We start from the raw sequence: 13,050 nt of genomic DNA on the forward strand, positions 1-13,050 counted from the left end.
CAAGTGGGATTAGAATTTATTAAGCAGCCGGGTAGTGTAAAAGTTGTCAAATTCAACAGTGTGCTATTTTCTGTTTTTACCTTTTTGCTTTCTGAAGTTGCTAAGGCTTTCAGTTAAGTCACTTTCAGAGTTCGACGGGGAGAATCATATTCATTGTAAATGAGACTACCAGATTAAAACAAAAGAAACCATAACACCTGTATTCATTCTTTTTTTAAAAAAAATCCCTTATTGCTAAGGGGATATTTTCAATGCATAGCATTGAATTTCTTCCTGAAAACTGCAGTTGCTCTGATGAGCCATCAATTCAGTGCAGACTTTCAAAGTTTAATCATTAGAAATTTCTTTTGAATTTCTACTAGGGGAGGAGTTGTGCTGAAATGGAATATAGTCATTTACCCACTAATAAGTGAATATATGTTAACTTAGGACACACTAAGGACTGAGGTATGTTTTTTGTGTTCCCCCATAATTCTGACACAGCAATAGAAATTTTCTGTTAAAGGACAATTCTCTCATATAAAAAGGTAACATAAATCTTCCTCTTTCATATGTAATTTTTAGAAAGACGAGACAAGATTTTTAGGCAAGATGGGTCCACCCCTCACACCCCTTTTTTGTCCAGCTTACTCCTGGGCGAACTCTCAAGTTTTTTCTAGAGTTTCATTGCAATAACCCAATTTCAAGCCCTTTTACTCAATATTGAAACATAACAGATCTTTGAAATGCTATGGTGGAGGTGAAACGATGTGATGCTATCTGGGATTTATTTTAAAATACTAAAGAGAGAGAGAGAAGAAGTGGATAATAAAACATTGAAGATGAAATCATAATAGGGGTCAAAACTAGGAGCTGGGTACATAGGGGTTTGTTATGCTTGTGTGTGTGTTTGACAAATTCCATAATAAAAGGATTTAAAAAAAAATTTTATCAGGCAAAGGTGGAAAAACTATCCCTGCCAAAGGTCTACCAAAAAACAAAAAAGTGGTCTGTTGGTTAGCACCTGTAGTTGCCCATTACTAATTCTTGATTTCCAGAAACAGAAAACGACCTTGCTCCCTTTTCATTTCTCTGGAGTCAGCGGCCAACCTTGATGCTTTCTTTCCGGCAAACTCCCTCTCCCAACCCATAAACTGAATATCTAAACCCAAGGTTGGGGTATGATTAATGGAGCTTCCGTACTCAGCTCCCCTCACCAGAGTGTAAATACCTATAAAAACTAATATCAAAAGTTCGTACTGAGCGCTTCGTTTCCTTGAGAGCTGGGCCGAACGGGGCTTGGAGCCGCGGGACAAAGGAACCGCGGCTGCTCCTTGAACAGTGCTGGGTGCTCTAGACCCGCTCAGTGAGGGTCCCTGGAGCCAGACGGAGGTTCTGGGGAGGACATGCGAACCGGGCAACGCCAGTCAAGGACTCACCTTCCACGGGGGACAGGTGTATTTACAAAGCCACAGGAGAGGGAATGGTGAGGGGTTGGAAAAGTAAGAGTGAGTAAGGAGATGCGCCAGCGAAGTATGTCACCAGGCTGGTCCGACAGGGTGAATTTTTTTTCGTAGGGCTGGGTATGATGCCTGTATTTCACCCACATGACATTGGATGCGCACATTCACTCTGTGTGTGTATTCACGTTTGATGCGTGAATATGCGTGCATATCAAGGCACACACATCGTTATGATTACAGCATATAACGTGCCCATAAAACTCTGATCACACCTCAGTGAGTACTTGAAGGGGTCCTGAGTTCCCCTTCCTCGTCGCTGCGCTGGTGAATTTCCTTCCCTCCGTCGCGTTGTGCATTACGAATTCGCAGCTGGGAACAGGGCCCCGGGAGTTTTTAGGAGTCTAGGGCGAGATGGACCCCCGCGGGCCCCGGCCGCCTGGCTGCCTGCGCCGCTTTCTCAGCGAGAAAGCCGAGCCCGGCGGGGCCAGGCTTACGTGCAAACCCCCTACTTCCTTCAAACGCTCGAAGTCTTCAGTGTATTTGTTGACTTAAAGAATGCACTGCCCAGTCTTGGTTTCCTGTTTTGTTGCGGGCGTAAGCATCAAGCTGGGGTGGGGGTGGGCGCTCGCGGGTAAAATTCCTTTGGGCCAGTGGCAGCGTTGGGTACAGAGACCCCTCGTCCTTTTCACGTCGCAGCCGCACGGAATTCTCCGGGCCGTCCCGCGCTCTCCCAGCGCCCCGGCTGAGTGACCCGCAGGTCACTCCCTGGGTGGCACGGGCCCCCGCAGTCCAGCAAGCCGGTGTCCCCCGCGGGCTGGCCGCGCACTGCGAGAAGGCGTTTCCTCCTTCCAGCCGAGCCCTTCTCCAAGCTCCCTCTGCTTCTAACGCATGCTCAGGTCCTTTCCGCGAAGGCTGTTTCCAGCTCCAGTGAAGAGCGATCAGTGGCACTGTCGGGGAAAAGAGCTCTTCCACCACCATGGCCGCTGCCGCGGCCGCCGCCGGCTTCGGAGTCACTTAGGCCTCCCAGAGCCGAGTTTTGGAGGCCGGAGTTTGCGCCAGCTCTGAGGAGTCCGGGCGCAGCTGGCCAAGGCTGTGCAGTGGGAGATGCTCCTCATGGGAGTCTGGAACCTGGTTGTTCTGAAATGGTGTGTGTGGGGTGGAGGTCTCCTTGCTCAGGGACTCTCTGGGGGAAACAGGGCAGGGCTGTACTCAAACTGGAGTTTTCCATGGGCTCCTGCCGTCTTTTCTGAGTCCCTGTGCACTAGTGGCTTTGTGGTACCTGAAAAAAAACAAAACAAAACAAAACAAAAAAACTCTACAGGCAGCAGGAGAGCTGCTCCTCCAAAAACCTGCTGTCCTTGAGGTCCACCCCATGAAGGGATCTTAAAGGCAAAGAGGGGTCCCTGTGGATCTTCCTGGACCTTGCACTTCCACTTTCACCATGTTAACATTTGGTCACCACAGTGACCATAGCCCAAAACTATCCCCACAGCCTCAAGCCTTTTACTGCCTTATTATTGTTTCAAATGCACAAAAATCTAGAACAAAAGCTTGAGTGAATGACTCGATGCGCCATTTCCCTGTCCACTGGCCAACTTCAGCCCAGATCTCAGGACCTACCAACCCTTTCCCCTTAAGAAAGAGGGTACAGCTTCCACCTGATGGGGACACTCAAAATTCCCTCCGTAAGCAGAGCAGTCCCCCCCTGCTCCTTTCCCAAATGATCTGCTCAAGTTTGGCTTCAGAGGTGCTACACTGTTTGACGATTTCGTCTTTTCTCTTTCTCTCTCCTCAGCCCCTCAACCAGTTTTTCCTCTGGATCTGTCTTCCTTTGCCATTATCTCTGTGCCCCAGCCCACCTAGGGTGGGAGAGAGAGGGTTAAGATGTTCTGCAAAAGTGGCTTGTAAAGCTGCTTGGATACATTAAAAGCACATGAATATCCTGAAATACAGAGTGTCTTTAAAACCAACCAAGGAATATTTATCCTAATGCTGGATGGATGCAAAGAAATAGTGCCAGGGAGCAGTGCTGACAGCCTCCTCGGAGTTAAAGTGAGAGCAGGTAAATTTCATTTACTAATGAAAATCAAACTCGATTAAAACCTGCTTTCCCTTTTTCCTTTTCTCCTACAATGCTGGGAGCCCAGAGCCCCGTGGACCAGGCTGGCATCCAGTCCCCCACCCAGAAAAACCTAGCCGTGGTCTTTTTCTTCAGTGAGAGGCTTTTGGGCAACCAATCCCTGCAGGGCACCCTGGCCTACCCCAGGAAGTAAGAAGCCTTGTCAGCCAAGGCATTTTGGAACACTGAGAAAGGCTCTGGTAATTTCTTAAATAAAGGCCGTGCTGCAGAAACTACCCTCCGGTCCTGCCTGCACTGCCCTCTCAGGGCTCCTCCGGGGAAATCAGTGCACCAGACAGTACCTGGGAAGTGACTGCAGCCTCTCCCACCTCTCCCACCTCTACTCATGCAGCCCTCTGCTTGGCCGTCATGCCTAAAGTGCCATCGCTGCCGGCGGATCCTAGTGGGTGCCCTGGTTTCCCCAGTCTAACCCACGAGGAGTCTGAGAATATAAAATTGTCAGGTTGAAGGTGCCTCTGCAATCCTATAGGAATTCCTGAGCCTGGACAACAAAAAATCAGAGCGACAGACAGCTCAGAAGATCAGGACCCATTACCTTGGCAGGCAAGCAAATATTGACCTCGCCATTGGGAAAAGAGGAAGAATGCTAGGAGGGTCTGTGCTTGCTTCCCAGAGCACACTCGTCTTAATTGTCCTCCAACCTTTCTTTTGCTACAGCAAGTCAGTTTTTTGGCTGCGTGGCAGGGAAAGAAATCATATTGGGAACCATTAATAAATGTCCTATCTCCCTCAGCAGAAGACAGGGAAGGAAGATTATTTTTGCTTAAAAGTGAGTAGAAATTCTGAAACTAAGACCCAAAATTATTCAGAGCTCGTTCTCCTTCTATAAACCACCTCCACTGATTGGTGGCTACAACTCAATACTGACAGGACATGCAGACATTTGAAAACAGTGGGGCATGCCAGGACGCCATGGACAAGTCTGGTAGAAAAATAAGATATATACTGAGATCCAAGACAAGAAGGGAACAAGCAGAGTGCCTTCCTCTAAATAAGCATGTCTTGAGATGGTTTTTTTTTTTTTTTTAATGATAGGGACACATCGGGGAACTAAAAAAAGTCCAGATAAATTTGATCACTAAAGGTGCACCATAAATCTCAAGAATTCAGGCCCCAAGCTTTTTCTTGGCGAGAGCGCCACATTTAAGGAGCAAAGCTTAATTTGAGATGCAATCCAAAGCCTTCCCCCAGCACCATCCCTCTCAGACAAACCTGCTTGTGGCTCCTCGGCCGACAGATGAAATCTTGTCTCACCATTTTTGGTGAGGAGGGACCCAGTCGTCTGTGGAGCTGAGACCCTTTCTCTGCGCGCAGGGTTCGGGGCTCCGGTGAAGTGGGAGGGGGAGGGAAGAATGTGGAGCTGGCCTTGGCCGCCGTGTGCACCGGCAGCTGCGCCATGGCCAGAGGTGAGCTGGCACAGGCGCCGGCTAGTGGGGGCTCCCCAAGCTGTGTTTTCGTTTTTCCGTGTCTGGCTGGAAAACCAAAGAGGCTCAAAGCCCTGGCTGAGCAGGGCGGAGGCAGAGAAGAAGAGTCGGTAAACACCGCCCCAAAAACCCCACGAAGGCACCAAAAAATTCTGGGCAGCCGAACAGAGTCAGAGCCGAGAATTTTAAAAAGAGAGAGAAAATTAAGAGTGAGGGGATGTGGGCAATGGGCCTTTTGCTGCTGACTTTCTCTACGCTTGCATGGCAGTTTTCATGCTGGCTGGACTGCAACTTTCAACTTGACCTTGGCCTCCAGCCGTGTCTGACCCGTATGTAAAACCGCCTTCAAGTCCCCAGGAACAGGGGCCTCGAACCCTACTCTGTCTCTTTGTCACTGTGAGTTTTACAATGTCACTTGGAGGGAGGAAGGGGGGTGGTGAAACGGCCAGAAAGTAACAGAAGAATCAAGTCCCTACAGAGGCTAGTTCCTGAGTCTGCAAATGGCCGGTCAGGGAGAAGGTAAGCTGGGGGCAAATCAATATTTACCCAGAACTGCTAAAAAGTCAAGAAGGAAAGGGCACACTTGGTGGGGGGGTGGCTGGTGTGGGGGTCATAGAAGGTTTTATTGGGCGACACTTAACGTTGGTCAGAACAAACCCAGGATCAGGACAGATAAAAGCCCAAGCCCAGCCACATTGGTCTGGATCCTGCAGGAAGCCCAGGGGCCTTAGAGAGCAGATGGTGGGGTGTGTGTGGGGGGGTGGTATGCGTGCTGCTCTGAGTTTAGGGCTGAGTGTGCAAGCTAGGAGCAGAGGACAGGTCCAAGCCTGGCTTCTCACCAGTCTGCCTGGGGTGGAAAAGAATCCAGCACTCTCCCCAGCACTATTCCGGTAATGTGCCCACTTTCACTTTGAACGCTTGTTCCTCTTCTAGGCATCTGACCAGCTCACAGTAGTGAATCAGGAAGTGGAAGTATGTGGCCCTAAAGCAGAAGGACCCCCAGAACCCCTCGACAAAACATGGCAGCTGCAAGACGGGTCGCTGCTTGGTTCTTCAGCACCAACACCCTACCATACTCCCAAGAAACGGTTGCATTTCCCAGGCACAGAGGAAAGGCTTCTTGGGCTGGTTCTTGGGCAAAGAAGGACTAGGCACCCTCTGCAGGCTGGAGATCCTACTTGAGGGGAAGGCAGGAAGTGGCCCCAAAGAGCCCCTTTTTCTTGTCCCCAAAATAGAGTGAAATAGCGGGTTCCCAGCTTCCTGGAGAGTCAGGTCCGGTCCACAAAGAAGCTGGAGGCGTTAGGGCCCAGAAGAGGGGCTTAAGTCCCAGCCAGAAGCACAGCTGGGGCTTGTTCCTCTTAAGCCCCTTCCAGAACAAGCCCTCCATACTGGCGAGGTGGCAGCGTGGATGAATGGTGCACACGGATCGCTCGCTCTATCTCAAAGTCTCTGGAGGAGGAAGCGTTGTTACCGGGTCAGAGCAAGGATCAGGCTGTATACCTAAGTATGCGAATGTGAGTGTGTCAGTGTACACTGTGCGTGTGTGTGATGAGTCGTTCTGAGTCTGTGGGTCTAAATGCAAACATATGAAATTGCTCACTAACAGTGTGGACAGGGAAGGGATAGGGACTCCTAAATGCAGTCCAAGCCTCCAGTGGAATATCCTGGGACCCATGAGCCAGGCATATCCGCAAGAACCTACAAGCAGCAAACACCCTGCCACTGTTTCCCTAGAAAGAGCAAAATCGCAACTCCATCGAAGCCGAAGGCGCCGATATCCGTCCTAGGCTCTCACTGCATAAATACGCGCCGGTTCCTGGAAAGAAAACAGTCCCAGAGGCTCCAAGAAACACCCATTCTGAGCTAGGCTGGTCCCGTCCTCCCCAGTCTCCCATCCCTGACCGCCGGCAGAATTACCTGACCTGTCCCCACCGCTCCAGATCGCAACCCAATCGCGCGCCCACCTCCCCTCCCCGCCTGGTTGCGCGGGTCTGGACCCCACTGGGATAAAGGAAGGGAAGGGGGGCGGAGATGGGGCCGCCCTTCCTTCCCTGCCCCACCCGCACGTTCCCCCGCCTCTCCCCCGGGTGAATGGTGCGCGGCCGCGCGGCTGGCGCTGGCGCTGGGGACGGCGCGGGCCGCGGCGGGGACGACGGGTGCACCGTGCAGAGCTGGAGTCGGAGCCGCCCGCTTTGCATACGCCGTGGGCGGAGCAGGGGGGCCGGGCCAATGGGCGGCCGCCTGGCGCGACCCCGCGGGGCGCGATCCGCCCCCCTCGCTCGGGCCCCGGCCCCGCGCCGCGCGCTCTTCACTTCTTGGGGGCTTTTTAAAACAGCGCCACTGGGGTCTTCTCCATGCGGCTCGGGCTATGACAGCCTCCGTGCTCCTCCATCCCCGTTGGATCGAGCCCACCGTCATGTTTCTCTACGACAACGGCGGCGGCCTGGTGGCCGACGAGCTCAACAAGAACATGGAAGGGGCGGCAGCGGCTGCAGCAGCGGCGGCAGCGGCGGCGGCGGCCGGGGCCGGGGGCGGGGGCTTCCCCCACCCGGCGGCCGCGGCGGCAGGGGGCAACTTCTCGGTGGCGGCGGCGGCTGCGGCTGCGGCGGCGGCCGCGGCCAACCAGTGCCGCAACTTGATGGCGCACCCAGCGCCCTTGGCGCCAGGAGCCGCGTCCGCCTACAGCAGCGCCCCCGGGGAGGCGCCGCCGTCGGCCGCCGCCGCTGCTGCCGCCGCTGCCGCTGCAGCCGCCGCCGCCGCCGCCGCGTCGTCCTCGGGAGGGCCCGGCCCGGCGGGCCCGGCGGGCGCAGAGGCCGCCAAGCAATGCAGCCCCTGCTCGGCAGCGGCACAGAGCTCGTCGGGGCCCGCGGCGCTGCCCTATGGCTACTTCGGCAGCGGCTACTACCCGTGCGCCCGCATGGGCCCGCACCCCAACGCCATCAAGTCGTGCGCACAGCCCGCCTCGGCCGCTGCCGCCGCCGCCTTCGCGGACAAGTACATGGATACCGCCGGCCCAGCTGCCGAGGAGTTCAGCTCCCGCGCCAAGGAGTTCGCCTTCTACCACCAGGGCTACGCAGCTGGGCCTTACCACCACCATCAGCCCATGCCTGGCTACCTGGATATGCCAGTGGTGCCGGGCCTCGGGGGCCCCGGCGAGTCGCGCCACGAGCCCTTGGGTCTTCCCATGGAAAGCTACCAGCCCTGGGCGCTGCCCAACGGCTGGAACGGCCAAATGTACTGCCCCAAAGAGCAGGCGCAGCCTCCCCACCTCTGGAAGTCCACTCTGCCCGGTAAATGACGACCTATTCCCAGCCCTGATCTTTCGGCTTTGCTCCAGCTTCTCCTCTGCTGGCACCCGGGCGATCCCGGGTGCCTTTCTGTTCTCTTCCTGGTCTGCCCTAGCGGCTCTGGACTCCTGGGAGCCCGAGCATGGCTGGCTGGGGCTGCCTGCACTGCCTCGAGTTGAGCTGGTCCCTGGCCCTCCCTGGGTGAGGGGTGGCTTGTGGAGACCTCGGCTAGCTTCCCTCTCCCTCTGCGCCCCGCCCTCCCCAGTGCCTGACACCAATTTAAGGATGAGAAATTGACCAGAAAACAGCTCCCCAAATTGCCCCTCCCTATTCATTCTCTCAAAAATGGCTTCAGTGTAGAAGCTTCGAGTATTGGGACGGGCACCCAGAAAGGAGGCAGGCAGAGAAGTGTTGTACCTTGAGCCTGGCGCTAAGGTGTGGGCCGCTGGACCAGGCTATCTCTCGAAGCTGCCTACGCGCTGCTCCTGCAGGATGGCCGGGTTGGGGAAGTCACTGAAGCCCTGGGCGATTTCATTTCAGTTCAGAACTAACTACCTTCCCCACTGACTCTCTAGGCTTTGGCAGAAGGCCGGATTGTACAGCGGGTGGCAAAGAGCAGCCGGGCGCTGCAAGGCGGGTGGCTCAGATCGAGCTGTCGCCTATGCCCTGGCTGGGGTCCGATCCCTGTGTAACTTGCCTTCTCCCTTGTCTTCTAGACGTGGTCTCCCATCCCTCGGATGCCAGCTCCTATAGGAGGGGGAGAAAGAAGCGCGTGCCTTATACCAAGGTGCAATTAAAAGAACTTGAACGGGAATACGCCACGAATAAATTCATTACTAAGGACAAACGGAGGCGGATATCAGCCACGACGAATCTCTCTGAGCGGCAGGTCACAATCTGGTTCCAGAACAGAAGGGTTAAAGAGAAAAAAGTCATCAACAAACTGAAAACCACTAGTTAATGGATTAAAAATGGAGCAAGAAGGCAACTTGAAGAAACGCTTCAGAACTCGTTGCTTTGCCCAGATAATGATAATAATGCTTAATAATAATTGAAGAATGGGAAAGAGAGACAGACACTGGCATTTTGCTCTCCTGAAGGAGATCTCTTTCTCTTTAATGGAATCTACAACTGTTTTAAAACTCTAAGAAAGGTAAAGACTGCCAGTTCTTCCGCCAACCCCACCAGCCCAGCCCGTTAAATGTCAAACGTCAACCCCCAAAATACGCAATTTCAGATAAGTTACGCAGTTACTGAAATCTTGTAAGTATTTATGTGATCGTTATATTTTAGGACACTGCGTTAGATGGTAATAATCTGGAAGTTGGTTACAAACGCAAGAGGCCATTGTAAACATCTGCTTGTCCTTTTTAGGTCGCCATTCCCTTTGCATGTTAAGCGTCTGCTCAGGTAAATCTTAGTGAAATTCCTACCGTTGTTGTATGTTCTGCAAAGCATTTTATGTATAGATTTAGAGGGGAAACGAGAAGGTACGGAAATCATGATCTTGGAATATTTGCTGTGAAGGGAGAAAGGGAGAGAAAACTCTTCTGAGGATCACTTGTCTTGGTAGTATAGTAAAACAACCAGCTGAACCTTTCAGGCTACAAGAGAACCCGGGTTGGTAATGTCCTTTTAAGAATAATTTTTAATTGCTTATAACAAGCATATTTTGTGGCATTTGGACTATATTTACTGCCCCAATATCCATTATTTTCCAAAGGATTTGGTATCTTTTTGAAAATGTTTAAATCATCAGATGATCCGCAGAATTCACTTTATGTGAGATCTCCCGAGAGTTTCCATCCCAACACGATGGACTTTGGTTTGAACACAATTCGTTTTTTCATTTGAATTGGCATTTCCCAATACTTGCTAAACATTTGCTGGAGAAATCATTTTTCTTTTTTTAGAAAACTCAGAATGAAAATTCATTCCCTGAAATATTTAGGTGTCTACATTCTATATTTTGATCTACTAAGAGATGAGTATTTTTCCATGTTTATTGTGTTATCAGAGTGCATTAGAAAGATTAATGATTCATCTTCACAGCACATTTTTAATCAAGCAGTTATTTCAACCAGCACATTCGTTTTGTTCATATTCACTATAGAATGATATCTTGTAAATAAAGACATTCGGCACACTGTGAAAATGTATTCGTGCACCTGCTTTTTAAATATTTCTACTAAAAATGAAAAAAAACCCTTAGACCTGTAGATAGTGATATCGTGGTATTAATTCTGTTAATTAAATAGTCACTGCCATTAAAATCTGCAGAAAATACTCTTTACTTTCCTATGCTAAATGTGCACTGCACAGAAAGAAAAGGAGCAGGTTTGTCTTATATAAACCAAGGACCATTCTTTATTATTATTCAGTGCTTTTTTTGCTACCAATTTTTTTTAAAAAAGGGAGAAACCCCTCATAACTAAAATCCTAAAAAATGATAAGTGCTTCAAGGAGATTAAAGTGTCAGGTATTCCAAAAGGGAGAGAAAAGGAAGGAGGAAGAGAGTATGAATTCCCAGGCTCCCTGTGGAAAATGAAAACCAGTTGTTTTGTATCAGTCATGCCTAGGCTGTCGTATTTTAAAATCTGCTGTTGGGTCTGCATGTGCCTGAGAGGGCAGGTTTTGATATTTGTTGAAATGACAGGACTACGAAAGGCCTTAAACCTTGACCTTGACAAAAAAAAGACAATTTGTGACCTTGACTTTTGACAGCTCATGAATTGGCCTTAGCTGGATTAGTAGATCAAGGGCGCCACCTCGCGTTGACAAGCCTCCTTGTAACTCTTCAACCAAGGGAATCAAGAGCTTTTACCTCCTTGACTTTAGAGATTCAGTACTCAATTATTTGGCTCCAGCTGGAGCAAATTTGAATATATGTAAATTATACATGTCCCTGTATATATGTAAATATATATAATATGTGTACACATGTATACATTTGCATATTAGTGCTTGTGTGTGCTTGTATATATATTTGTAGAATCTGTACAGATATCGTATCATTAATTGCTAATGACCCAAGATATTGTAATTTAAGGTGATTTCTAGAATTGAGGTACAAAATGTACTTTACAAGATGAAGCCTGTTCCTTTTCTCTAATGGCCAAATTTGATTTGTCTTCACAGTGGCTTGCTCTGCATCAGATTTCTGCAGATCTGCTTTAAAGCTGTACATTTTTGTTACAGTCTAAGATGTGTTCTTAAATCACCATTCTTTCCTGGTCCTCACCCTCCAGGGTGGTCTCACACTGTAATTAGAGCTATTGAGGAGTCTTTACAGCAAATTAAGATTCAGATGCCTTGCTAACTCTAGAGTTCTAGAGTTCTGTTTCAGAAATTCTAAGAAACCCACCTCTTGAGAGGTCAGTAAAGAGGACTTAATATTTCATATCTACAAAATGACCACAGGATTGGATACAGAACGGGAGTTATCCTGGATAACTCAGAGCTGAGTACTGCTCCAGGGTGGTGTGCAATCTTATATTGATGATTGTGAATCTGCCATTTGATTTGCAGGATAAATAAATATGTTTAATATTAACAACTTCCATCAAAACTATAATAATAGTATTATATCTACTGTTGACCTCTAACAAAAATCAGGTGCTGTATTCAGTCATAAAGAATACATATGTATGTTTGTATATTTAATATACACATAGGATAATGTGTTTTTGTCAAATCTATGCTATGCGCATATGTATTAAAATGTTCTTGGAATCAGTAGCCATGGGATGCAGAATTGTGAGGTGCAGGCTAATTTTATCTTTATGTTAGAGGAAAGTAATAGTGAATGGAAGAACCAGATTCATCATTTTATGGAAAATAATATTGATTGGTTACAAAAGTGGCTGCCGGAAACCTCTCCAACCTCTCCTGAGGACTCACAGCTTCTTTATAGATGAGAATTATGGAAAGAGTCTCTAAAGCTGTCTCAAAAACAGGCTGGTGTTGAAACATACATATCGAAAGGTCTTGAGAAATTCAATTGTATTTTGCTGCCCTGAGGATTTTCACTCCACTTGTGGAAACAAATGATAATGTTGCTTCAGACCCACCTCTCCACCTCTTGTTCCAAACAGTACTCCATTTCCAAATGAGCTGCCATCAAGCCAAAGTAACAACTTTCTCCCAAAATGTTTAAAGTGGTGGAAAATCCCCTCAAAGCTGGATCAAACTGTGTGTTTAAGAACAGCTCCAAAAGGGACTCTTCTGTTGACGGGGGATATTTTTCTTTAGATGTAAGAAATATTCTGAGCCTCGAGCCTAGGAAGGAGGCCAACAGCAGCTCTCCAGCCGGGATCCCGCCCCTTTCGAAAGCCATCACCACTACAGGAACCCTGGGTAAAGTAGTAGTCTTCTTTTTTTCTCTCTCTAGTTTTTGAAACTGTAATGACAGAAGACACTTCAGGGTTGCTGTGGGTTTTTCCCCCCAGTTCTAAAATGGTCATTGATAGTGTTGATCTTACCTAACTCTTCTCCTATTTAAAATTTCTATGGATCTACCAGATAACCTGAAGTGGGCATGGATTATTTATGATGGCTCCTTTAATGCCCAAATAGCAATCAGTCTAAAACCTTAAAAAAAAAAAAAAAAAAAAGGAGACACAGCCACCTCCTGAAAAATAGGAATAATAGTATCAGCCACCGATCCATGGATAATGTTGTTGAAAGCCTGATTATTTTTTTCTGAAAAGAAAACTCTTCCTGAATAAAAAATAATAAAAATGGGACTTTAAAAAAAA

The 13,050-nt window shown here is 49.0% G+C and overlaps 1 protein-coding gene and 1 long non-coding RNA gene across 4 annotated transcripts; one reads left to right on the forward strand and one right to left on the reverse strand.

Moving 5' to 3' along the window:
- Positions 1-173: 173 nt before the first annotated feature.
- LOC129489144 (uncharacterized) lies at positions 174-7,024 on the reverse strand. The gene is made up of 3 exons (XR_008659915.1): positions 6,924-7,024; positions 4,795-6,822; positions 174-2,721 (listed from the first exon to the last, which is right to left on the reverse strand). It is a non-coding gene; the product is annotated as an uncharacterized lncRNA (long non-coding RNA).
- Positions 7,025-7,360: 336 nt separating this feature from the next.
- On the forward strand, positions 7,361-13,050 carry HOXA13 (homeobox A13). 3 transcript variants are annotated; one of them, XR_010113604.1, is made up of 3 exons: positions 7,375-8,296; positions 9,010-9,446; positions 9,587-10,648. XR_010113604.1 is itself a non-coding variant. In XM_055294461.1 (2 exons), exons 1-2 carry the CDS (start codon positions 7,375-7,377, stop codon positions 9,252-9,254), a joined length of 1,167 nt encoding a protein of 388 aa, XP_055150436.1. In that variant the 5' UTR covers positions 7,361-7,374; the 3' UTR covers positions 9,255-13,050. The 3 variants fall into 3 exon arrangements, 1 of the variants encoding a protein (XP_055150436.1); XR_008660293.2 differs by having other exon boundaries at positions 9,668-10,648; XM_055294461.1 differs by having other exon boundaries at positions 7,361-8,296; positions 9,010-13,050.

The sequence above is a fragment of the Symphalangus syndactylus genome, chromosome 9, assembly GCF_028878055.3.
Source record: "Symphalangus syndactylus isolate Jambi chromosome 9, NHGRI_mSymSyn1-v2.1_pri, whole genome shotgun sequence".
NCBI classification, from domain to species: domain Eukaryota; kingdom Metazoa; phylum Chordata; class Mammalia; order Primates; family Hylobatidae; genus Symphalangus; species Symphalangus syndactylus.